General features: G+C 48.6%; 1 protein-coding gene across 1 annotated transcript; it reads right to left on the bottom strand.

Annotated features, from left to right (window-relative positions):
* Window positions 1-845: 845 nt before the first annotated feature.
* On the bottom strand, window positions 846-3,112 carry LOC135913089 (uncharacterized). Its single transcript, XM_065445756.2, has 2 exons — window positions 2,982-3,112; window positions 846-2,864 (listed from the first exon to the last, which is right to left on the bottom strand). The coding sequence occupies exons 1-2, from the start codon at window positions 3,061-3,063 to the stop codon at window positions 1,024-1,026; spliced, it is 1,923 nt and encodes a 640-aa protein (XP_065301828.1). The 5' UTR covers window positions 3,064-3,112; the 3' UTR covers window positions 846-1,023.
* Window positions 3,113-25,265: the final 22,153 nt, after the last annotated feature.

The following is a 25,265-nucleotide window of genomic DNA, read 5'->3' as shown; positions in this document are numbered from 1 at the left end:
CGAAGCTGGATCGACAACGACGTAACGACCACGACGGCAACACGTGGTGCTATGACAACTAATGCATGACCGTTATATGACGACAGTGGTATGAGGAGAGTGATGACAAAGCTGAAACGACGACGATGCACTGACCTCGACGGTATCCCAAGAACTGGATGGGTGGATGGATGGATGGATGGATGGATGGATGGATGGATGGATGGATGGATGGATGGATGGATGGATGGATGGATGGATGGATGGATGGATGGATGGATGGATGGATGGATGGATGGATGGATGGATGGATGGATGGATGGATGGATGGATGGATGGATGGATGGATGGATGGATGGATGGATGGATGGATGGATGGATGGATGGATGGATGGATGGATGGATGGATGGATGGATAGGCTCAAAACACCTGAAGTAGACAAATGCGAATTGCATTAATCCTTTCACTCGCTATTCTTTCATGATTTTTCGTCGGCCTCGTGTCATGCCTTGTCTAGGTGCGATGCCGGCCACCCTGTCGCATCTGTCAGCGACCATGACCCTCAACTGACACTCACTCATTCCAGCAGTAACGCGGGCGCCTTCGTACTGTTTTACATAATTACCCTTATGCATGAGAACACGTGCTGCGACCAATCCTCGCTGTTGTATTTTTCGAAAACTAATCCATTGAACTAAACGCCGCTTCGAAAAAAAGAAATCTTCGCGTTTGTTTGCATCGAGGAACGTGCAGATAGGATAGATGGCGCTGTTGAAAACTGCAGTGTAGGATGTCAATGAGGGAGAGGTGCGCTTCTAATACACAAAAAAATCATAACGTTCAATTAACGCAGCTAAAAGGGGCCTTCTCATATTTATAAAACGCACGAAATGTTAGCATAGTAGCGGTCATCGCTATACATCAAGGCCAATTATTTGAATATTATTACACCACAAGTAAGCTTGCGAGCCCTTGTCAAAAAACACAACTCTATGTCATTAAGAGCCTGGAGCGGCGAATGTTCGTTAAAGTAAGAGCACCAGTTAACACTTTTTGGTTGGCGGTTCGGCTTGAGCCTCACGCGCGGGGCAGTCGAACGCTTCGAGAAAATCCGCGCTTCGAGTAATGAACGTGGCCACTTCACCGCGCAGTGACGCGACAGTACGGTGAGGAGCATCGCAGTAGTGGCAGAACATCACCAACCGATAAAAAATTTGGCTCAGAGACATGCGCCACTGGCCCGTGTAAATATGCTTCTTGTGCCAGCCGTTGGTGTTCAGAGTGCGCACGGACGACCGCAGAGCTCGCAGTGGCCGCTCTACAATACGCAAGTAGTTGTCGGCGCCTGCGTAATGGGCGCCGTCGCGAGCGTCGCATTTGAAGACGTCCGAGCCCCCGTGAAAAACCGAGGCCGCCTGAAACAGCGCCGACCAAATGCTGTCTGCCATCACGAAGCCCAACAATGCCATGGGCAGCAGAGTCATGGTCGACTGCAGAGCAACTTTCGTGTACTGCGCCAGCGGAATGACCACGTAGTCTTTGGTTGAGTGGAGCTGCCATATGCTCAGCGCTTTCACCACCCTTTCCGGGATGCCGGCTGGGGCCACGTAATTCCAGTAAGCGAGCCTGTGTAGGCGAACGAGGAGAATATTCAGGAAGAAGTTGCTTTCAAGGTTTGGTATCGTCATGTCCACCGGGTAAACGTGGTAGGGAAGCACGAGCGTAAGTTTTCGCAGCAGCTGCCTCACGGGTATGCTATTGTTGGAGACAAGCATATCTTCCGCTTCCGTGACGATAGTGTCCACGAGTGAACTAAAAATGCTTAATATGACTTGATTGTGCTCGGTCCTTGCAGAAAAGGACAAGATATGGCTCACCATCCAAAGCGACGTTAAATCACTCGTTGAAACTGAGCAGAGTTCGTCATAATAGTGAGGCTCTTCGTTCATGGCCACATGCTCCATAGTCAGTGCTACTGCGGCGTGAATTAAGACCAACGCTGTCGTCACCGGTTGCAGACTTAGGTCGGTCAGAAGCGAGAAGCGATGCTTGAGAACTTCCAGCGGCGAATGTACGATGGGTCCAGCGATTTGTGTGTTGGTTAACCCTTCGACGATTTCTTTCCACCTCTTCGATGACACTCCGGGAATAAGGCTACCTAAGAAGGTGGCGTTGGAACTGACGAGATGGTGCCCTCCGCTGACACTACACAGGCGGCTTGATAATTCAATCAGTTCACGCAGAGTGACGTTGAGATTCACCGCAGCCGTCAACTCTTCGAGAGCGGCTTCAGAGGCGGGCCTTGTATGGCGACGAAAATGCGTCGAGTAGCAAAGGTTCGGCGGTTGGGCGACAAGGTAGAGATGCAAGTCATTGTCTCCTGCAACATGCTCGGCTGTATCTCCCCACGTCACTCCCAAGAACCGTCCATGCAAATTGCTGTGTATCTGAGGATCAGTGGTAACGTCATAGACGAGGCTCAGCTTAGCTAATAGGATGAACACACTCAACGCTGTCATGTCTGCTCCGACGTACACCGCCTTCAGTAGCGCCTGCATAGCACTGTGAGTGGCGTTGCCGGAGTTCCATTGAGCCAGGAGGCAGCTCCGGAAGAAAGTGAAGACGGCTCGACCAGCGTCGTTGTTGAATTTGCGCAACAAAATGTCCCGCTCCTCTGGTGCGTTGCTGAAGAACAGTCTCTTTGGGAAGGATTTGCGGTAATTGTAGCAAGCGTACTGCTGGAAGTCGACGCAAGGATTCAAGCTGTCGTTGCCTGCAATCGAGAGGACTTCGAGGAGGTCCTCGAAAAGCGGTCCAGCCGAGCGGCTTTTGTTCCAGCGATGGTCGTCACCCGACCCGAAGACTCCATGGCGCGCAGCTATGCCTGCAACGGCCCCAACGAAAATGGGCAAGGAGAGAAAGGCGGCGGCACGCTTGAATGAGTGATGACCCCTCTTCGAGCTGGTGTTTTGTGGAGCAAGCTCTTTTAAGGAACACTGACCTCGTGGTCTAGACAACGACGTCCTCATGCGTTCGGCGATGATGCGAAAACCCGTTTGCTGTGATGCTCGTGGCTGAGGCATCGTTTCCGTGAAGGGAAACTGCAGCTGCAGTGTTCGTTGCAGCGATACCCCTTCTTCTTCTTCTTCTTCTTCTTATCAAATATGCACTGCTCGCGCAGAGAACCTTGACCTTGATAACTTGAAACATGGCACGTACTCGGGAAGCGGATTGCCCACAGATGTGAAATGACTGGCCATACCGGATTTCTCACGATATGCGTTCGGGTTTTGGGAAGCTCAAGTTTGGAAGCTGAGATAAATTAATGGTTTCATCTGGATTACTTTTGCCACCGGGGCACACGTCTGAAAATTATTGCATGTAGTAATTACACTAGTAAGTATACAAACTAGATTAATTACGTTCTGAAGAACCATACGATTGGTCTCAAAGGCTTTTGAAGCGCGCCATCTGAGAAGCTCGTGACCATTTCCAGAAATTATAAAAGCTGACGCTGCTTCTTTCGCAGCGCAATTTATTTCAGCCATTTTCACACCGCAAATCGATACTACACAGCCAAAGAGTGCAGCCTGTCATGTCCTTAGTAGACGCCCATTCGTGAGTGACACGACTACTTGCGCCTCCCCGTCGGGCGAGCAGGAAGCGATCGCGATCGCGGCTTGATAAGGACGCTCGCTTGATGCTGCGACCCAAAGGGGCGTTAAAAAAGTCTAGTTGAAGAGCAGTACATACCCAGCGTGACATACCCAGTGACCAAAATGGGTCTGATCTTTGGTTTCTAACCCGGTTCCCTCAGCACAGCTGTCCGATACTCTACCCATTAGATATGAGTTACCCAGCTACCCAAGTTGGCGCGAAAGTGGCTAGCCGAGGACCAACATTCAGACACACCGAAACTGAGTGACGTTCACGAAGAATGCTAACGGCATTAAAATTTGAAAAAAAAATGAAATCAAGATATTCGATGAAGAAAGGGGGATATTTGCAATGTAATAATAAGCAGTACATGTTAAAACGAATGTGAAAGAATCGGGTCCCATAGCAACCTAATCTTCTGGATGTTCCTGTACATTTATGATGTGAATCGCGAATGTCCTGATGGTTAGGCCAAAATCGCACAGCTACTAACGATAGCAACTTTAAAACAGACATCGAAAACTCAGAAAATTGAGTGTCAGGGGAACTATTTACGAAATAATATAAAGAAATCGAGATTATTGAGAAATAACGTTGCACGTTTAGTGACACAGCCCTGCGTCGGAAGCTAGTCAAATCACCTTGTGTTCACGTGCGAGTCATTGACCCTCGTGTCACAGACGAAGCGAATGTTAGACCTCTATCATGATGGTAGGGCGGACGATTCTGATCATTTTAAAGACTGGAGCTACATGAAAGAAGCGTTCGTGAGTAGAGAAACAGACAGCAGAATATAAACAATGGTTGTACAAACAGGAATGCCGCGTCTCGAGAATCGGCACTCTTTCACGAAGATTCCCGCATATCCGGGTAAGCACACGAAGTGAACTTGGCCCAAGTTATTCTGTACCAGTGTACAAAACAGACAGAATAGAGAAGACATCTTAGGCGAAGTTGCGTGTACAAACTAAATTAAAGTAAGTCATCATAGTCGCTATAAAGGCTTCGAGTATCCACTGCTGGGTTTGACGACGTTTATGGGGTTCCACTCAGTTTAAAAGCAGCCTCTGTAATAGGTGAACAGAGCTCGACCGGCTTTCTTACTGGACATGCCATACAAGACGAAACTCAGGGTTTCAGTAGCGTTGAAACACGCACTTTTCTTGCGTATTACGATGTAATTGTAACAGGCGCAGTGATGCAAGTCCTTGCAGGGGTTGAGGTTGCTGTTGCCCGTCGACCGCAGCATCTGCAGCATTGGGTCCGTGGTTCTGCTTTGCAAGTGGCTTGCTGTGTGTGTGGATAAACACATTTAAGAACTGGAGGAAGATACCAGCGACCGCAGCAGCTATGACCGGGCAGAAAAGGAGGGCGGCAGCGCACTTGGACGATGTATGGTTGTTCAGTACGTGGTGCAGCGCCGGAGCAGATCCATGAAGTCGCTAAGCAGTCTTCCCCGAGGCGGGCAGATGACGATATGCTGCCGGATAGTGTCACGTGCCTAACTGATCAATGTTGGTTTTGGACGTCACCATTGTCCTGGCAAGGAAGAAGCAAAACATTAAGGACACGCGACCAACCTCAGCAAGCGTCCGTTGAAGCCATTCCCTTCGCTTCTTTCTTCGTAGTATCAAACCAGCGCTTCCCCTCTGTTGGAATCCCACCGATGCCACCAGCTGTTGGAACCTCACCGATGTCACCGGTTGTTGAGATCCCACCGATGGCACCGGTAGTTGGAACCTCAGTGCTGACACCCGTTATTGCAATCGGACCGCTGGCGCCCGTTGTTGCAAATGGGTCGCAAGCCCCAAGGGTAGCGTTGGCCTGGCGGCCTGGGGCACAATGGAAGCATCCGAAGGTCCCGGCAAAGCATGAGTCGACTGCTAACAGAACAACTCGTTTATTCTAGCATCGCAAAAGAGCGGCCGGTCAGGTCGACCGAAATGGAGAGACGGGAGAGCACGCTTCTCGACGGAAGAATTCGGAGCCTCTCTCTCGGCGTCCGGGGGCAGCTGCTTTTATACTCTTGGCGTCGCGGGCAGGAAGGAAGGTCACGGGATGAGACCACGTGACGGCGGCGACGGACAAGCTGAGAGACATGTTGAGACGAGTGTAGTGACGCATCAGACGGGCCGGCGCAACACCCTCTAGAGAACTAGGAGGTGTTGGCCGGCGCCGGTCAGACCTCCTCGCTTCACACTTGGGGAGCTCCTCTCCCCGGCTGCCGCGCTTTGACAAGCGTGGGCACACACACACACGCGCACACACAAAGACACGTGGCACTGAACATGCCGGGACGCGCTCGGCGGGGATGCGTCGCGGCCGCTCCGAACGGGCCAAAATGTCCGCCGCTTTGAACGAAGCCGCGGCGTCCGTTGCATCCGCGCGTCGTAGGCGAAACGTAACAGACCGCCCCGCCGGGGGAAGGAGATCCCGATGGTCAGGGGACTGCATCCGCTGTCCGGAGGGATGTCGCTCGATGATGCTCATAACCGAAGTCGGTCGTCCCTCGGCGTTTCTTGGGCGCAGCGCACCGAGAAGGCCTCGTTCTCATGTTCAGGTTCACACAGGACACTGCAAAGTGACTTCGGGAGAGTTGCCATGTTTCTCTCGTTCCCAGCAAGCGTTAGAACTACGCCGAAACTCAGCCGCTCAGTCAGCAAGCACGGCACAACCCTCACTAAGCCCTGCCAGGCTCTTTCCCCTTTTATACTACTGCCTAGTTCCTTACAGTAGTCTAGCAGCACTCAGAACGCGTCCACAAATCGGAAAATTGCACTAGAAAGCACATCATCACTTTGAAACACTACACAAAAGCAATATGTTAAAATCCTGCCTCAGGAAGAAAAACATCAATAACAAACAATTTTGAGGCTGATTCCCACGTTAGGGGCTTCGACTTAAGCCATCGGCGTTACCGTTGAGACTCCCCTTTTTGTAACGCACCTCAAAGGAATCTTGTTTCAAAGCGAGGCTCCAGCGCGCAGGAGGCGGCCATTTGTGAAAGAGATAGTCTGCAGCCATTGGAGAGGGCAGTGATCCGTTTCGAAGCATGCGAAGCGGAGATCGCAGCGAGCGACCGTACACTAGCTCAGCTGGCGAAAACCCCGTAGCCGCATGCGGCGCGGTCAATGCAAAGATCACCCCAGGCAGAAACAGCTCCCAGTCAGTTTGTTGTTCAAACCACAATGCTCTCCACACGCGCTTCATGACGGAGTGGAGCTTCTCAACGGAATTCGACTGGGGGTGGTACACTGAGCTGTGTAACAGCTTTAACCCACACCTTTCGAGAAAGGCTGTCGTCAAAGCGCTAGTAAACACTGTGCCCTGATCTGATTGAATTTCCGCAGGAAAACCAACTCGCGCAAATATGGACAGTAGTGCATTGACTATCTCAACTGAGCTGAGTTCTTTAAGCGGCACTGCTTCAGGGAACTTTGTCGCTGGGCAGATCACAGTCAAAATGTGTCTGTACCCCGTGGCTGTTACCGGCAGAGGTCCCACTGTATCAATAACGAGCCGTCTGAAAGGCTCCGTAATGATAGGTACCAACTTCAACGGCGCCCTCGATTTGTCCCCTGGTTTGCCCACCCGCTGACAGGTGTCGCATGTCTTCACAAAGTGGTCTGCGTCCCGAAAACACCCTGGCCAATAGTACTCTTGCAATAGACGGTCCTTAGTTTTCTTAACTCCTAGGTGTCCGGACCACGAACCCCCATGCGACAAGCGCAACAGATCCTGACGATAGCGTTGAGGCACGATCAGCTGATCGAACTCCACTCCCCTGCGGTCTAGATACTTCCGGTACAGGACCCCACCTCTTTCCACAAAGCAAGCATTTTTCTTGGCGATACCTTCCTTGACAATGCAGCGTATGTTTTCTAGGCTGCCATCCTTCTTTTGCTCGGCTATCAAAGCCGACCGGCTGACTTTTAGCAACCTATTAAGTCCGTCTGACGTAGGCGCGATGAGCAAATCTGCAGATAGCTCTTCTAACTTTCCCGTGTCGGGAATTTCCTCTCCAGTATCTGGTGCCTTTAACGCTACAGGCTCAATTTTATTCAGTTCGGGCGTGCTCTGAATATCAGCTTGCTGCGCCTCTGACCCTTTCTCATCGTTCGACAACGTCGGCCCCGCAACTACCGCCTTTGCAGCGAGCTCCCGAACCTTCGATCTGGTTAAGGCCTGAACGCTAGCCTCACCAAACAAAAGCCCCTTCTCGCGCAGGAGGTGATCGGACCTGTTCGAAAATAGGTACGGGTACTGGGGGGGCAGCATAGAAGACACTGCCGCCTCCGTCTCAAGTGCTCCGAAAGGTCCTTCAATAAGCACTTTTGCTACGGGCAGACACACGCTATGAGCTTCCACGGCTTGCTTGATCCATGCGCACTCGCCCGTGAACATATCGGGTTCTACGTAAGAGGGGTGAACTACATCCATCGTAGCTGCGGAATCGCGAACTCTCGGCACTCTTTCCCGTTCACGAGTAGGTCTCGCATGTAAGGCTCGAGAAGCTTCATGTTCTCGTCAGTGCTGCATAATGACAAAAACACGACTTTTGTTTTTGTTTCCGGACACTGCGCCGAAAAGTGACCTGGCTTCCGACACGTATAACACACGCGCACTTGCCTCATCTCGAACCGCTTTCTGCATTCGGCTTCGGCTGCCGCCGTCTCCTTACGTTCGGTCGGACTGCTTTCACTCGCATCCGCACTATACGTGTGTCCCCCCTTGCTCTCATGGGCGTGAACTTTGGCCTCTCAAACTTAGAGCCAAATTCACCCTTTTGACCGTCCTTAGCTCCGCGAGCCCGACGCGTCACAAACTCTTCGGCTAGCTCAGCGGCTCTAGCCACCGTACTAACGTGTGGCCTATCCAGGACCCAGTACCGCACGTTCTCAGGTAACCGACTATAAAACTGTTCCAGCCCGAAACACTGCAGAACTTTCTCGTGGTCACCAAACGCTTTCTCTTCTTTGAGCCACTCCTGCATGTTTGACATTAGCCTGTAGGCAAACTCTGTATATGACTCACTTTTACCTTTTTCATTTTCCCGAAACTTCCGACGGAACGCCTCCGCTGACAGCCTGTACTTTTTTAGCAGACTCGATTTCACTTTGTCGAAATCCTCTGCCTCCTCTCTATCCAAGCGAGCGACTACGTCGGCCGCCTCGCCGGGTAACAAAGTGAGCAAGCGCTGTGGCCACGTTTCCCGAGAGAACCCCTGCTTCTCGCACGTTCGCTCAAAGTTAACCAGGAACAAACCAATGTCCTCTCCAAGCTTAAACGGCCGCATCAGGTCAGTCATTTTGAACAATACTCGTTCTCCTGCACCGTGTGCCTGACTTCCATTACGAGCGCGTTCCATCTCTACTTCGAGACGCTTCATTTCCAAAGCGTGATCGCGCTCTTCTTTTTTCTCTTGTTGCTCTCGCTCTTTTTCTTTCTCTTGTTGCTCTCGCTCTCTTTCTTTCTCTTGTTGCTCTTTCTGTTCTTTCAGTTCGCGCTCCTGTCTTTTTTCCCTTTCCTCAATGGTCTCAAGGCATTCCGACAGCTCGTCATCCTAAGCTTCTAACTCAAGAATAGCCCTCAGCAGTTCTGGTTTTCTGAGTTTGTCTGAGACATCCAGACCCAACTCTCTTGCAAGCTCCAGCAATTTCCGTTTGCGCAACGACTTCAAATCCATGGCTGCTCTGAATGCTGCTTTCTCTACTGCCTACTATTGTCTTGCCGCAAACTAACCCGGCAGCAACGACAACCACAATTACCAGCTCTGTTTCTGACACTAACAAAAGCCTGGCAAAACTCAGAAGAAGAAAGTCCCGCACTCACCAAACCTCGCAGCCAAGAATTCAGCGCAGTCGTTCCGCTGCAGGCAACCAGTCATCACACAGGGCTCGTTGCACTGCTCCCGGATGGTCGTTGTGCTGCTCAGCATACAGTCAACCGCATATCTTCGCTGCTGGCCTCCGTTGTCGCGATCTCACCGCTGGCAACCAGCTGTTGGAATCCCACCGATGCCACCAGCTGTTGGAACCTCACCGATGTCACCGGTTGTTGAGATCCCACCGATGGCACCGGTAGTTGGAACCTCAGTGCTGACACCCGTTATTGCAATCGGACCGCTGGCGCCCGTTGTTGCAAATGGGTCGCAAGCCCCAAGGGTAGCGTTGGCCTGGCGGCCTGGGGCACAATGGAAGCATCCGAAGGTCCCGGCAAAGCATGAGTCGACTGCTAACTGAACAACTTGTTTATTCTAGCATCGCAAAAGAGCGGCCGGTCAGGTCGACCGAAGTGGAGAGACGGGAGAGCACGCTTCTCGACGGAAGAATTCGGAGCCTCTCTCTCGGCGTCCGGGGGCAGCTGCTTTTATACTCTTGGAGTCGCGGGCAAGAAGGAAGGTCACGGGATGAGACCACGTGACGGCGGCGACGGACAAGCTGAGAGACATGTTGAGACGAGTGTAGTGACGCATCAGACGGGCCGGCGCTAAAGCCCTAGCCGGCGCCGGTCAGACCTCCTCGCTTCACACTTGGGGAGCTCCTCTCCCCGGCTGCCGCGCTTTGACAAGCGTGGACACACACACACACACGCACACACAAAGACACGTGGCACTGAACATGCCGGGACGCGCTCGGCGGGGATGCGTCGCGGCCGCTCCGAACGGGCCAAAATGTGCGCCGCTTTGAACGAAGCCCCGGCGTCCGTTGCATCCGCGCGTCGTAGGCGAAACGTAACACCTCTGAAACCCCGCCAGCGTATTGGCCGGCGATGTAAATGGTTGGTTCCCGGTAGTTTTTAACCGATGCACATTTGTTCGGCTGTCCTTGTTCAGACCGAGAGCGGAGGGACGAGGCAGACAACTAGTGTACGCAGTGGCGTAGCTAGGTCGTCTGGCACCCGGGGCCCTTAGCTCTTCTGTCATCCCCCTTCACCCGGGTGCAGCCGAGGAAGGCGAGGATATCGACAATTTTCGGGTGTCTTCAGACGTATATGACACCCCCACCCCCCTACTGGCCCCGTGCATCCGGAGCCCACGCCCCCCTCCCCCCCCTCCCCGTTACTACGCCACGGAGTGTACGGAAATGAAATAATGCTTATTCCCTTATATATCACTCCCCATCCTACTGTGGTGCCCCGTTATGTCGGCCGGTACAGGGCTCACAAGCAGCGACCTCATCTAGCTCTGCCTACAGAGCGGGAGTATACTAAAAACTACCACGCGCTCTGACGTGACGATCATGTGATGGGCCGAAACATGTGGCTTCAGTCATACTGCGCAATGCAGTCTCTTAATTCATTGCCTCCTTCATATGGTTGAGACGCTATACGCCTCACGTCGAAGGCGCCGACGCTGTCGTTTGAGACGCTGCACAGCGTCTGCGCCTCTGCAGTAGGTGAGCACGCGTCTCTTCTAGCCCGGCCGTGGCTGCCCGCGCGTTTGGGCGCACACGAGTATACGCAGCCCACGTGCCGCACCATTGAGCCTATCTGCGGCGGATGCAAAGCATAACGAGAGCCAAGATGGTTGATAACTATACATGCGCGATGTGGTCCCATCCTCCTAGTGCTGCAGGTCACGTAATCTCAAATTTCCCAGACACGGTGAAGCGGGGGTGACGGACGCTGTAGTGGCAGACTCTCGACTTTAATCACGCGGGGTTCTTTAACACGTGCGCCCCTAGTAAGTACACTAACATTTTTTTTGCATTTCACCCCTATGAACGGGATCACACCCGCGACCTCGTATCAGCAGCGCAACGCCGTAGCGACTGGGCTACCGCGCTGGGTTACAAAATTAATGAAAACGCTTTTTAAGACTGAAATACTTTTAGCTCCCGTTGTCGGTGACCTTCAAGTGACCTTGAGACAAAAGGCAGAGGTTGCGTGCTTAGAAAAAGCTTATTTCTACAAGAGACGATACGAACACTGAGTAACAATCGCGGCACAATTCCACCAGGACGATACCATATAAAAAAAAAACGAAGGATTGTATACACGGCACGTTTTCAAAGTAGTGTCCGAGTCCTCGCTCACTAACATATAATCACATAGACCCATGGAAAGGCAAAGTTACACGTAAATTAATTGTCACATGTATAAAACGATGTTTCATATATACAGTGTGTACAATGGCTATGTACATGATAATGTGACAGAGCCACTTTACACAATTTTGAAGTGATGTGCATGAGATGTGTATATACAAAAATGATCACGTATACGAGAACACACACACACAGAAGTCACGGGCACCTACATTTTATGTGCATTAAATTAATACTTCTGATGCCCTGGCTACAAGAACCAGGCTCGTCGAATATTAAGCCATACGCGTCCATCAGCCACTGACGGGAAACGGCATGACCGCTGTCGAGGGAACTCTTCTTCCCCAAGGGAAGAACAACTCCTCTGACAGAAACGACAGTAGCTCAAAGTGGAGCCTCCCCAGAAGTGGAAACAGAGCGCGGCGACGATGCCCCGCAGCAACTGCCTCTCACCGGTTACGTCATAGACAAAAGGCCCCTGCAGCAATTAAAGGCCGCGCAAAGCGGCCACGTGAGCAGCGACCAGATGTAATACAGCGGTTAAATCCAAGGCCACAGAAACCAGTATGCACGGCCCTCCAAAATACCCCGGCAACGACGCATTGCAGCAGCACATATATTTATTGCATTCTTGAAGGGGGCAATTGGAACACAGCGAAGATGGGACTACGCCCCACCGCTCTAGCCTATCACGAGTTGGAAGCACATGCCACCCTAGACGCCACGTGAAGTCGCGTAGGTGGCCAGGCAGAAATGACGCCGTTATTGCATCCCACGACATACTACTAGGAAAGTGCGCGGCGCGCTGGGGGAACTGGATGAAGCCGTAAGGCTGACATTGTATCCACAACACGGTTTTCAAGAACGTCCACATCAGGACATACCTGTTGTCACCATCATCATCAGACTGGCTACGCCCACTGCAGGGCAAAGGCCTCTCCCATACTTCTCCGACTATGTACTAATGTACTAATTGTGGCCATGTTGTCCCTGAAAACTTCTTAATCTCATCCACGCATCTAACTTTCTGCCGCTCCTTGCTACACTTCCCTTCTCTTCTTCCCTTCTTTCCCTTCTCTTGGAATCCAGTTCGTAACCCTCAATGACCATCGGTTATCTTCCCTCCTCATTACATGCCCTGCCCACTAAGATATCACTAAGATATCTCTATAATTATATCACTATAACTAAGATATCATTACCTCGCCGTTGTTCCCTCACCCAACCTGCTCTCTTCTTATCCCCTTAACGATACACCCATCATTCTTCTTTTTATAGCTCGTTACTTCGTCCTCAATTTAAGCAGAACCCTTTTCGTAAGCCTCCAGGTTTCTGCCCCATAGCTCGTGAGTACTGGTAAGACACAGCTGTTATACACTATTCTCTTGAGGGATAATGGCAACCTGCTGTTCATGATCTGAGAATGCTTGCCAAATGCACCCCAGCCCATTCTTATTCCTCTGATTATTTCAGTCTCATGACCCGGATCCGCGGTCATTATCTGCCCTGAATAGATGTATTCCCTTACCACTTCCAGTGCCTCGCTACCTATCGTAAACTGCTGTTGTCTTGCGAGACTGTTAAACATCACTTTAGTTTCCGGCAGATTAATTTTTATACCCACCCTTCTGCTTTGCCTGTCCAGGTCAGTGAGCATGCATTGCAATTGTTCTCATGAGTTACTAAGCAAGGCAATATCATCAGCGAATCGCAAGTTACTAAGGTATTCTCCATTAACTTTTATCCCCAATTCTTCCCAATCCAGGTCTCTGAATACCTCCTGTAAACACGCTGTGAATAGCATTGGAGAGATCGTATCTCCCTGCCTGACGCCTTTCTTTATTGGGATTTTGTTGCTTTCTTTATGGAGGATTACGGTGGCTGTGGAGCTGCTATAAATATCTTTCAGTATTTTTACATACGGCTCGTCTACATCCTGATTCCGTAATCATGACTGCTGAGGTTTCGACTGAATCAAACGCTTTCTCGTGATCAATGAAAGCTATATATGAGGGCTGGTTATATTCTGCACATTTCTCTAACACCTGATTGATGGTGTGAATATGGTCTATTGTTGAGTAGCCTTTAGGAAATCCTGTCTGGTCCTTTGGCTGACAGAAGTATAAGGTGTTCCTGATTCTATTTGCGATTACCTTAGTAAATACTTTGTAGGCAACGGACAGTGAGCTGACCGGTATACAATTTTTCAAGTCTTCGGCATCCCCTTTCTTATGGATTAAGATTATGTTGGTGTTCTTCCACGATTCCGGTACGCGCCACATACCTGTTGTATGTGGCGATAAAATGCCACGGCCGTAGAGTAAAATACAGGTGCGTTACGCGAACCAAATACAAATACAAATACGCGAACCCACCGCGAGAGCGTGATGGTTGCCTAGGCGCCGCGCGACAGACCAGTTCTGAACTGCCCAACCAGAATAAAGCACCAAGAAGGGACTGCAAGGACCTAGTAAGCCGTAATGGTGGCTGTACGTACAACGTGACAAACGTACCACACTCGGCTGCAATAAACAGACTGTGCTAAGTAACTTCTTTCTAATAGGGGACGCGCTGGTGGGCGAGTTGGTTATGCATGATTACAACGAAGGCACCAAATAAAACAACGGACGAAGGAAGGAGAGACGTTGTTTTATTTGTCCCCTTCGTTGTAATCATTCTAATAGGGGTAAATCATACCCTTGAACATCTTGAATATTTTGCCTTACATCTTCAAGAATGGAGAGCCACACAGAGTCTGATATGCCAGCATAGGTGTAATCAAGGACTAACATACGAAGAGAAGCGCTCTATTGAAGACTGAAAGAGGGACTTAGGCGCCTCTGTGGTGAACCAATGAGCAAATAACGACATTTTGAAAAATTTAGCGCAGCACTTAAAAATTTCCGTACTCAGTGAAAATTCGGAGGCTACGGGATAAGCTATCTTCATTCCTGAGATATAACGTTGTCATCGGCGAAGGCTGTTACCTTCACAACACCGCTACCAGACAGTGGGAGACCGCATACGTAAGGGTCTTTCACTAATGAGCGCAGAAATAGCTCAAAGCTGAGCACAAAGAGCACTGGGGATAGAGGGCACCCTTTACGAACACCACGAGTAACGGGAAATGGTGCACTTTCACGACCATCAAGGGGCAATGTACTTCGGATATTTGAATAGGCAGTCGTAATAAGTTTAACAAAATTTGATGAAAATCCGAACAAGATCAGTAGACTAAACATGCAGCTATGTTCAAGAAGATCGAATGCCTTTTCTTGATCCTAGTGAAACTAAGAGACCACTTGCTGACCTGGTCAGCGTGTATGTCATTTTCACGCGTAATGAACGAGAGACTGTGCATCTCTCTGCCAGGGACTGACCATGCCTTATGGCGTCCTACTAAGAAGGCATCAGGCTTCCCAAGCGTCGGATGAGAACAGCTACGAAGGTTTTGTAGTGAACGTTGAGAAGCGCGATTGGCCTCCATTCCTCTGCACGAACTGATGATGGATTGTGCTTATAGGTATCAGGACAATACGGCCGTGGCGAAAACTAGACGGGAATTCAAAGTTCTCAAAGCAGCAGCTGATAACAGACACGAAAGTGGCACCAATATCTTCCCAGAATGTTATATAAAACTCTACGGGTAACACGTCCGGCCCTGGGGCCGAGCCACGCTTAATGGAAGATAATGCTACTTTCACTTCGTCAGCTGATTGTCGTGCACAAAGATGGTCAGCTAACTCAGGTGGAACCTGAGGCAGCCCACTAAGCATTGTACGAGATCCCCGGGAGCCAGGATCTATTTGCATAGTCGTACGCGCCACGATTTCAAAATGCGTTATGAAGAGCGAATAATCACGCGCGTTTGAAAGTAAGAACGCGCGTTTCAAAGTGCGTTTGAAAGTCAGAACATGTCCAACGGTGAAAAAGTTTATTTCTTGCAAACACAGTATGTCACAATTTTTAGCGCAGGCCAAGCTGATAATTTTGGCTCGTTTCATAGGACTTCGCAACCCCTGTGAGTTGCTGTGACTTCGGGGTGGAGGCCGAAAGACGAACTCTTTCCGCAGAAGAAGAAGAAAAACTTTATACAATATTTACAGATAGTGGATGATAGCGTACAGGTAGCAGTAAGAACACATATCAGACCAACTGGGCGGCTGGAAGGGACTCTCTTTTCTCACAATGGGCCGGTCGTCGGCAGGAGCGTTTGGGCGAGTTCTCGTCGGCAGGAACCAGGCGGGGCAGGGTGATGACGACGCCGGCGTTGAATTCTTGATTCGTCGCGGAGAAGTAGGAGCTCCCGTCGTCTCATGGTAGCCACGTGGTGCTCGTAGTATGGCACAACAGCGTTTAATGAAATGATGTTCAGGGACGTACGTGTCAGCCATATTCAATTAAAAGTATCACCAACCTAACCTGGTCGTGATGTTCAAGTCGGCGCCCCGGGAACAAGTCCAGGGGATATGCAGTATACACGTCACTTATTCTTCGACCCTCTCGAAGAAGGCCGAGGTTTTTTTGGGCCACTGTAACTCGGCGCGGCCATACGGGCCACCGTCTGAGCTAGAAGTTGACGCATGGGCACGCTTTACGTCTCGTGGGGCCGCCATTTCTATGTAGAGTCTACCCACGCTTGGCGAGAGTCCAACGCTGCTATCAACTCCGAGGCTGAAGCTGTTTTCCGATGAGGATGATGTCGGTAGCGGTAGGGCGGCGGGATTGATTTCATCGCCGCCGACAACTTCGGCAGCCGGGGGCTCATTCAGATGTAACGGATGCAGCGTTGTAGGCGACGCAATTGAGGCGGGTGAAGCCACAGCAGATTTCGTAGGTGTATGAAGTGACTGTAGTAATCGCGGGGTCGGATGTCTTATCTATGTTTAAAGCCTCGGTGCGATCAGGTCTGATGGTAGCAGCCGAAGTGGAAGCGCTGTCGGCCACAGCATGCGTGTACTTCGCTGCTTGGAAGGCCAGCGAACATGGCATGGTGCGATCCACCACGTCACGATCTTCTTTTTAGGTAGGGGAGGCCGGCGGACATGGCACGTTGCGATTTTTTGTTGTTGTTGTTGTAGCCTGTGACACGTGTGGCTCCTACCCACGATGGAGGATTGGCCATGAAATGGGTGGATTATTCCAAAATAATATAGAGCATAAATTTCCTTATATCTATGCGAATAGCATTGAATAGTGTAGATTTACCTGTTGAAATAAAATAAGGAAGGTCATACTGAATGAGTAATAATTAATTTAAAAGTAAAAAAAGGAATTGAGCAGGGCATTCGTTTAGATTCTGTAAGCAATGCTTGGACAGCGAAGCATGCATCCCTGTGGTTGAATCCCAAAGTGGATGCCCCGAACGAAATAATTGCAGGTTCTGTCAAGTCCAGGCCAATTATTCGAAAAGGTATTTCCAACAATCTTTTTCTTAACGCAGTAAAGTGGCGACAAGATAGAAGAAAGTGCTGTATCGTCTTCTCCTCATTACAAAAAGAACAGAGGGGAGAGGGAACCAAACCCCACCTGTGTAAATAGAAATTTAGGGAGGGAATGCGGCAGCGTAATTTGGCGAGGCAGACCTCAAGCATCATTGTAACAGGATTCGCTATGCCAGGGTAATGCCAGATGCTTATACTCTGGAGAGGCAGTCAAATGTGGGTTTGATAAGGCTAATCAAATTGATCGCATCCGAAATCTTGCCGCCGTGATCTGTGCTGTCACTGGTAGAATAGGAAGAACAAGGCCGGATAGTGATGCACTTGCCAGTGAATCAGCAGTTTCATTAAAAAATAAACCTTTATGACCAGGCACCCAAATCAAATGAACACATTGCATATGGGCAGGAACTAGTAAGTGGAAGAGTTTTAGCATGAGTGGCTCATTAGTAGCGGTAAGGCAAGGGCATACAGAAAGGCAGTCAGTAAGAATAGCAGCCGTTGTAATCAGTTGGTCTAATTTACGTAAAGCTAGGATTACTGCTAACAACTCGGCCAGAAAAATAGGCACAAAATCAGGCAATCTTAAAGAAAAAGACCAGTCGAGTGCACGACAAAATATTCCAATGCCAGCTTTTTCCTCTGCACTGTGAGGCATCTGTTGCAATGATAATGTTTCTTTCTAGGGTGCTTAGGTGGTCTTGTAACGTGGCGTTTAAGATGCCGCAAGGGAGTAGTTTCGCGTGGTTTGGGAAAATGTCATCGAACCTGATCTCTGGCTAGAATAGCAGCTTGTGGTGTCTTGTCTCGTCTCTTGTCTACATTTTGCACTGTTACTAGTGTTAGATATGGACCTGTTTCCTGCGATTACTTCGAGTTCCCCAGACCACATCGGATGGCAGCACAGCTAATTGAGGAATGCAGAAGCAGGAAAGTGCATTCCAGAGAAGCGGCCGAGCAAACAAGTTTAAGGCAACAAGTTTACGTGCCAACAAGTTCGTGCGCCGCCGGGATTAGCAGGTGGGCATCCGACAATGGAGCAGGTGCAGCCCTCCCCTTCTCCTCGTTCGAAGTGCATTGCCAGTCTGCGAGGCAAGACCGCAGCAAGCCGCCAGGTGTGACACCACGACACGGGCGCCTACCATTGGCTGAAAGTGGCGTCATTGGAGTGGACTCTCCCAATGGTCAAACATGACGTGACTTGCAGTGCTCGAAGGGTTTATAAGAAGCCTTCCAGAGAGACCTGAGCATTCTGGGACATGCCCTGTTTCCCTGTTTCACCTCTCTCGAACTTCTTGCCGCGGGCCGCAGCGTCCGAGTTGCTGCCGGCCCGTAATGACAGTACGTCTGTTACTGGACGCTCACCTCCTTGTATATAATATGTAGAATAAATACTCCCAAGTTTTTGGTTTCCATCCCGAAGTCCGTCCTTCAACCCTTACACTAGCTGATCTCTGGGTAATTTGAATGCGTATTATTAGGAAGCACTTCGCGAATTGGCACATTTAGTGGTTCAAGTAATGTTTGCACAACTATAATCTGTGATCTATGAAACCTGGGCCAATGAATAGGAAAAAATAATTCTGGATCGGAGATGAAAATAATTTGAGGACGGTTTAATGGAGATTCACATAGCCTTAAGAAAGTCACAGTCACGGTCAGAAAGTGAAATCAGCATAAAATGGGTGGGATTCTTGCTTCCAGGTATAATACGGCATTTGCAACGTATTTTCAAAGGCCTAAGCACAGATGTAGTGCCTCTCGTTCTTACAAAACTAGCGGCCGAAGCTTGTATGATGGAACACCTGAGAATAAAACACATCCCAATTCTAACACCGGACGAACATACATTTTATATACCACCAAGAGGGATTTTCTTCGCATACCTGTTCTTCGATTGCTCAACTTGCACAAAATGCCCATTGTACAAGCTCCTTTTGTCGCAATATAGTCAATATGCAGCCGCCAGTTAAGATTTTCGTTGTAAATAACTCCAAGGTACTTGAGTGACTCTACTTGTGGGATATCTTCGAAATGATAGTTAAGCAATATGTATACTGGGTCTTTAACAGGAAAGACAAGGATAGCACACTTATTAGCATTCAGGTTTAAGTGTAAACTATCCAGCCAGCGTTCCAGTTCCCTTAGATATGACTGTAAAATTTCGTAGAGAGTATATGTCACTAGCCATACCAAAAAAGGCAATGTCATCAGCATAAACTTAGGTACTGACTACCTGGGTGAACGGGGATTCTGCTCAGTAAAATATTAGATGCTGGTGAAAGTAGCGATCCCCGAGGCACACCTCTTGTTTGCTTATGTTTACTAGAATAGCCGCTTCGAAAACAATAGAATTCCCTGTCTTTTAAAAATTCATGCACCCATGCTACAACATAGCCTAAAAAGCAATGGCTCTGTCACTGTTAAAACTGTATGTTCAATGCTGTCATAGGCTTTACATATATCTAAGGTAACTAGAGCCGTGTATTGTTTTTTCTGTCTGGCTATGTTAATACGACTTTCAAGGTCTACATGCGCATGCCATATTGAATAGCCAGAACGAAATTCAATTTGGCAAGGACTCAACAATTTATTTTCGTGAATAAAATCTATTACATGTCCGAGAAGCAATCTTACAATAAGTTTCACTATGTTTGATGTCGACGCAATCGGTCTGATGTGGTCGGTAGTATACCCTGTCCCTTGTTTTTGGAGTAACGGAATAATTTTTGCGATCTTCTATTCTTGTGGAATACATGCATTGCTAACAGAGTAGTTTAGCCACTTCAGAAGCTCACGTGGAGCTTCTTGAAAGAAAATCTTTAATGTTGCATTTGTTACTCCGTCCGGGCCAGGCGCTGTAGCTGGCAACCATAACATATAGTAAAGCAATGAAGGGGGCTAGTTGGTGAACGTTCATGGTTATATTGCACTCAGTTTAACACAGACGATATTAAGGAAGAACAGGACGTGTACGGACATAGCGCAACATCCGTCAACGTCCTGTTCTTGTAGTCTGAGAATGCAGGAGTAAAAACAGAAGTTTGAAGGCGCCTTGCGAACTGGCTCTCCAGTCCTTTAGCCAATAGCTCTAAGGACTCCTGCATTTCCTCTGAGGTATAGACGATTGAGTCTACATTAACGCTCAATGGGTGTTTCTAAAACAAAGGTAATTAAATAAAGCACGTTTGTTTTTGGATTTAGATAGATAATCGAAATGGCTTTTATTGTACTCATCTTTTGCGTGTTTAATAGTACGTTTGAAGGTTGCTGAAATAAATTGATAATCTTTCCAATTTTGCGGACGCTGATTATGTAGAAGTTTTTTGCAAGCAGCTTTCTTTCTTCGATAAACTTGTGTGCACTCACTGTTCCACCGGGGACTAGATGAGAAACGCCTAGCTGTCTGAATTACAAATTCAGACTTTTGTCAGGACATCTGTAACGCTCAACAAATATTCAAGCCAATTTCTTCGCCATTACTATTAGTTAGTGCCGCGCAATGGTGGAGCCCAAGCAGTCTTTAAATTTTTTGAAATTCACAAATATTCTGCCTTGTCGTTCCACTCATGTTAGAGGGCATGCAATTTCAATGTATACCGGGAGATGATTACTGTTTGTACAGAAATCAATCGTAGTCCAAGATGTCAGGACAACACTTGTGCTAGAAAATGTCAAATGTAACACTGAGCGAGATCGGCCATGGACAAATGTAGGTCGTCTGATATGAAGGCACGACAGATTTTTATCTATGGTCCAGTCCCACAGACGTATCCCACATGAATCTGTTTTGTAACCCCATGACACGTGATGCGAGTTGAAGTCACCAGTAAGGATGACTTCATTTTTGCAGCTGGCAAGCGCACTATCCAATTGCTATGTACTGTGCACTCCTGTAGGGAAATAAGCATCTATAATCGAAAATGAACGGTAGCCTAGGATGCTATGGTGCACTGCCAAAATTTCACATTCCAGGGTCATTAACTTGAAGGCTATTTTCGCCTTATGACAGAATTTAGATGACAACAAAATTGTTAAACCACCTCCCAGTAAAAGGCAATCTAATCGAAAAGAATGAAAATCTTTAAAATGAAAATTTTTCTCAGGAGTAAGCCAGGTTTCTTGTAATAATTATGACGTCAGGATTAAGATGAGTTGTTAAGCAATTTAAGTCTGTTGAAGCAGAAAACGAGGAACGACAGTTCCACTGTAGCACTTTTAAAAGAGCTATGATGATCTAATTGATATAATTACTTCAGCAACTACCGTCGCAATGAACTTTCTTGGATGCCAGAATGAGAAATAGGACTACCCTTTTTTGTTTTTGGTATATAGACAAGAAGCAGTTACTGGAGACCCAGCTCGCTTTTGCGGCCTGGCATCCTGACCTGTTTCCATGTCGACCTGCGAGTCTGGCTGACGCGAAGAACAAGGATCGGATCCAACAAATGTTGGGTCCGATGTGGTACTAGGCACTAGGACTAAACTGGCTGCCTGTTTAGCAGCACAAGCAATCGATTTGGTGATTGGTGTTGTAGCTGTTTGCAACAGCTGTGTCATCTTCACAGTAAACACTTGGGAAATACATTCGGCAACACTTGTGACAATATGTTGCATAGCCTTTGTCATTGCTTTTTCTACTGCCAATTCGATGAGTTTCGACAAGTTGTCTTCACGTAAAGTAGACTGCCTCGCAGTGACGCCAGCGCATCCAAATGCTCTTTCCCTGACGACTGCAATAGCTTCTCGCTGCAAACATAGTCGCCTGTCGATTATCTCAAGTACCTGTATTTCATTAGCTCTAGCCGAGCAGTTTCCATAGTCAGCCGCATGGTTTCCTACACATAGGCAGCACGTTTCGGCTTCAGCTGTGCACTCATTGGAGGGATTACCTTCACCACAGGCACGACAGCGTCCACCTGATTTGCAGCCTCCTGCACAATGGCCAAAACGCCAACAGTTCCGACATTGAAGTGGACGGAAAACGAGAGGTTCCACTCTAAAAATAAGTGGCCACACTTTAAGTTCAGAAGGGCAAGACATGCCAGCAAACGTAGCAATAGCCGATTCTGTGGCAACTTCTTCCCCGTTTACGAGTTGGTTACATCGGTATACAGCTTTTTTCCCGAACCGCATGTCTCTTCTTTTTCATTTGTCGACGCTGGTTCATGTGGTGTCAGGGCAATTTCCTTGTTTACAGCATCAACGGTAGTGGTCGCTGGAGCTGCACCAACGACACACGCGTTGCAAGTCACGGGAGACAAACGCCACATGATGACCAGAGACTCGCGGGTAATTGGGGACTGGGGTTGCAGTACTCATTTATTACCAATGAAGCGGGTGCCCGTGAGCACGCCACGTCGTCCGCTCATAAGACCACCATTGACAGACAGAACCTTGCCGTATGGTGATAGTGCCTGGACGAGGACTTCGTTCAGAATGAAGGGCGGCAAAAAGAGGCAGGTTATGTTGGTGACCTGCGGGCCAACGGGAACGACAGGACGCTTGCCACTGATAACAAGGCAGCCAGCATCGACAATTAGAGTCACGGAAGCCATGCTCTTGACGGTGACTTGGAAGTTGAGACCTCCCGTGTGCTGAACACAGCAGACCTCTGAGAGGCCAACTATTGAAACTATCGTGTCGACTACGGTCTCGGGACCATTCCCCACAGGGACAAAAACATAGAAGACTTAAGCCTTTCAGGGAGTCCACGACGTTGTAGGTGCTATGGCGCGAGAGGTGGACGTCCCCGAAGTGGAACACGCAGGGACGTCAGCAGATGATGATGATGATGACCTTGATTAGTTTGGCGCATACCCACTCATGGGGATTGGCCAAGAGTCGGGCAGACCTTACATATGTGTTCAGGTAATAAATTTACAAATCTAATTTTGTTGCATAAATTGAAGCGAGGAAAGTTCAAAACGATTCAGCAGACCATACGTCATTCAATCAAGAGCAGAAATTCTTCTGCCCTTCTTCTTCTTTCTTTCGTCTTCATCATAGGCACATACTGCTTGCAATAACAAAACGAGTTCATCTGGGCAGCCAGTCATAGCATACCAAAATGCAATCTCTGTCCACCAACCCTTTGTACAGGAACGCATTACATACGATAGTTACAGTCCAAACAAGTTTTAAAAAATATTGCTTCCGAGTTCTTCCTAATGTTTGTTCACAATACCACTCAAACCGTAACTTTTAGTATGCTGAACTTTTATTTGTCATTTCCAATAGTGACTTTAAAAAAGTAGATACAGGGCACTATACACTGCATTGTCATCTTTTGGCGTTGGAATGCCAGCGACCCGTGAGATCCGCAGCATGGCTTTTGCATCCCCTCGAGATGGCGCCGCGGTACGTGGTGCCTCCTTCAGGCGCTTTTAGACACCACGGTGGCTTAGCCTATGGCCTAGCGATTATGGTGTTGCGATTCTAAGCACGAGGTCGCAGGATCAAATCCCAGCCACGGTGACCGCATTTCTATGGAGGCAGAATGGAAAAATGCCGCTGTCCTGTGCATTGGGGGCACGTTAAAGATCCCCTGGTACTCAAAATTACTCTGGAGTCCCTGCCAGGTACTCCCTGTCGGGCCCTGCCTGGGAGATGCATCCTGCAGGACCTTTAATAAAATTTATGCAATCCGATCCCCCACTACGGCGTGCCTCATAATCAAGTCATGGTATCGTGGTTTTGGCATGTAAAACCCCAGAATTAAATTCATTCTTATAGCTACACGGTGCACGCCGTCTCCCTGGCGGCTTTCGCTGCCTGTCGTGCGGCATTCAGCCAGTTTTCTTCTATCTGGGAAGCATCCATATGGACCAATGCACAGTATGGCATGGTGCGGTGGGGTGCGCCATTGCGAGCATGCACTACATCCATTTTAAGATTGTGGCTAGTATCATCTCCAACCAATCTGCCTTGCTGGTTGCCATTTCAGGCTCCACTCTCGATTAAGAGAGAGCCAACATTTTTTAAGGACCCTTTTACATGCCTAAACTCATTTAGAGTTCCTCTGTAGTATGGCACTGGGTTGCCCGGTGCCTCGTGTTCCATAGGGTGTGACCGTAGCAACAGAAAGTCTGCCAAGGCCATCAGGCCCAGAAAAGAGCTATCGCTCCTATTCTTTTTCATCGCATCTTTTATATTTTACTATCTTCCATCCCTTAGACTCTTTGTCTGACCTGAACGTGCTAGTGGCCCGAACGTTTCAAAAGAGCAATAAAGAGAAACATTATAAATCAGTTTACACTGATGAAGTATTCTCTCAAAATGTTATTTTTCGTTCATATCACAGCAAGATGTTTATGAGAAGAGAAACTAGAGGCAAAATTTGCATTTTACAATTTCAAAACCTCTGCACCAGTATGTCAAGGCAACATCATAGACTACAAGGTAACTTCTGTTTGAGCTGTTGCAGTGCAGTAAAATGCTGCAGAGACTTTCCAAGTTCAGCCGCAGCCATCTGGCCGAGTAACCAAGTGGATAGTGCCTGTGTCGTTGGTCATGTTACGACAAAAACAATAGGAAGGTGACATCAGGAGCTTGTATGACTTCTGTAGTAATACATCATCAGCATCATCATCAGCCTGGTTACTCCCACTGCAGGGCTAAAGGCCTCTCCCATACTTTTACAGCAACCCCGGTCATGTACTAATTGTGGCCATGCCGTCCCTGCAAAGTTCTTAATGTCATCCGCCCACCTAACTTTCTGCAGCCCCCTGCTACGCTCCCCTGGGAATCCAGTCCCTAACCCTTAATGACCATTGGTTAACGGCCCTTCTCATTACATGCCCTGCCCACGCCCATTTCTTGTTCTTGATTTCAACTAAGATGTCATCCAATCTGCTCTTTTCTTATCCCTTAACGTTACACCCATCATTCTTCTTTCCATAGCTCGTTGCGTCGTCCTCAATTTAACCAGAACCCTTTTCGTAAGCCTCCAGGTTTCTGCCCCGTATGTGAGTACTGGTAAGACACAGCTGTTTTATACTTTTCTCTTGAGGGATAGTGGCAACCTGTTGTTCATGATTTGAGAATGCCTGCCGAACGCATCCCAGCCCATTCTTATTCTTCCGATTATTTCAGTCTCATGATCCGGATCTGCGGTCACTACCTGCCCTAAGTAGATGT

This window comes from Dermacentor albipictus, chromosome 2 (assembly GCF_038994185.2).
Source record: "Dermacentor albipictus isolate Rhodes 1998 colony chromosome 2, USDA_Dalb.pri_finalv2, whole genome shotgun sequence".
NCBI lineage: Eukaryota > Metazoa > Arthropoda > Arachnida > Ixodida > Ixodidae > Dermacentor > Dermacentor albipictus.
This window is presented reverse-complemented; position numbering and strand designations above follow the sequence as displayed.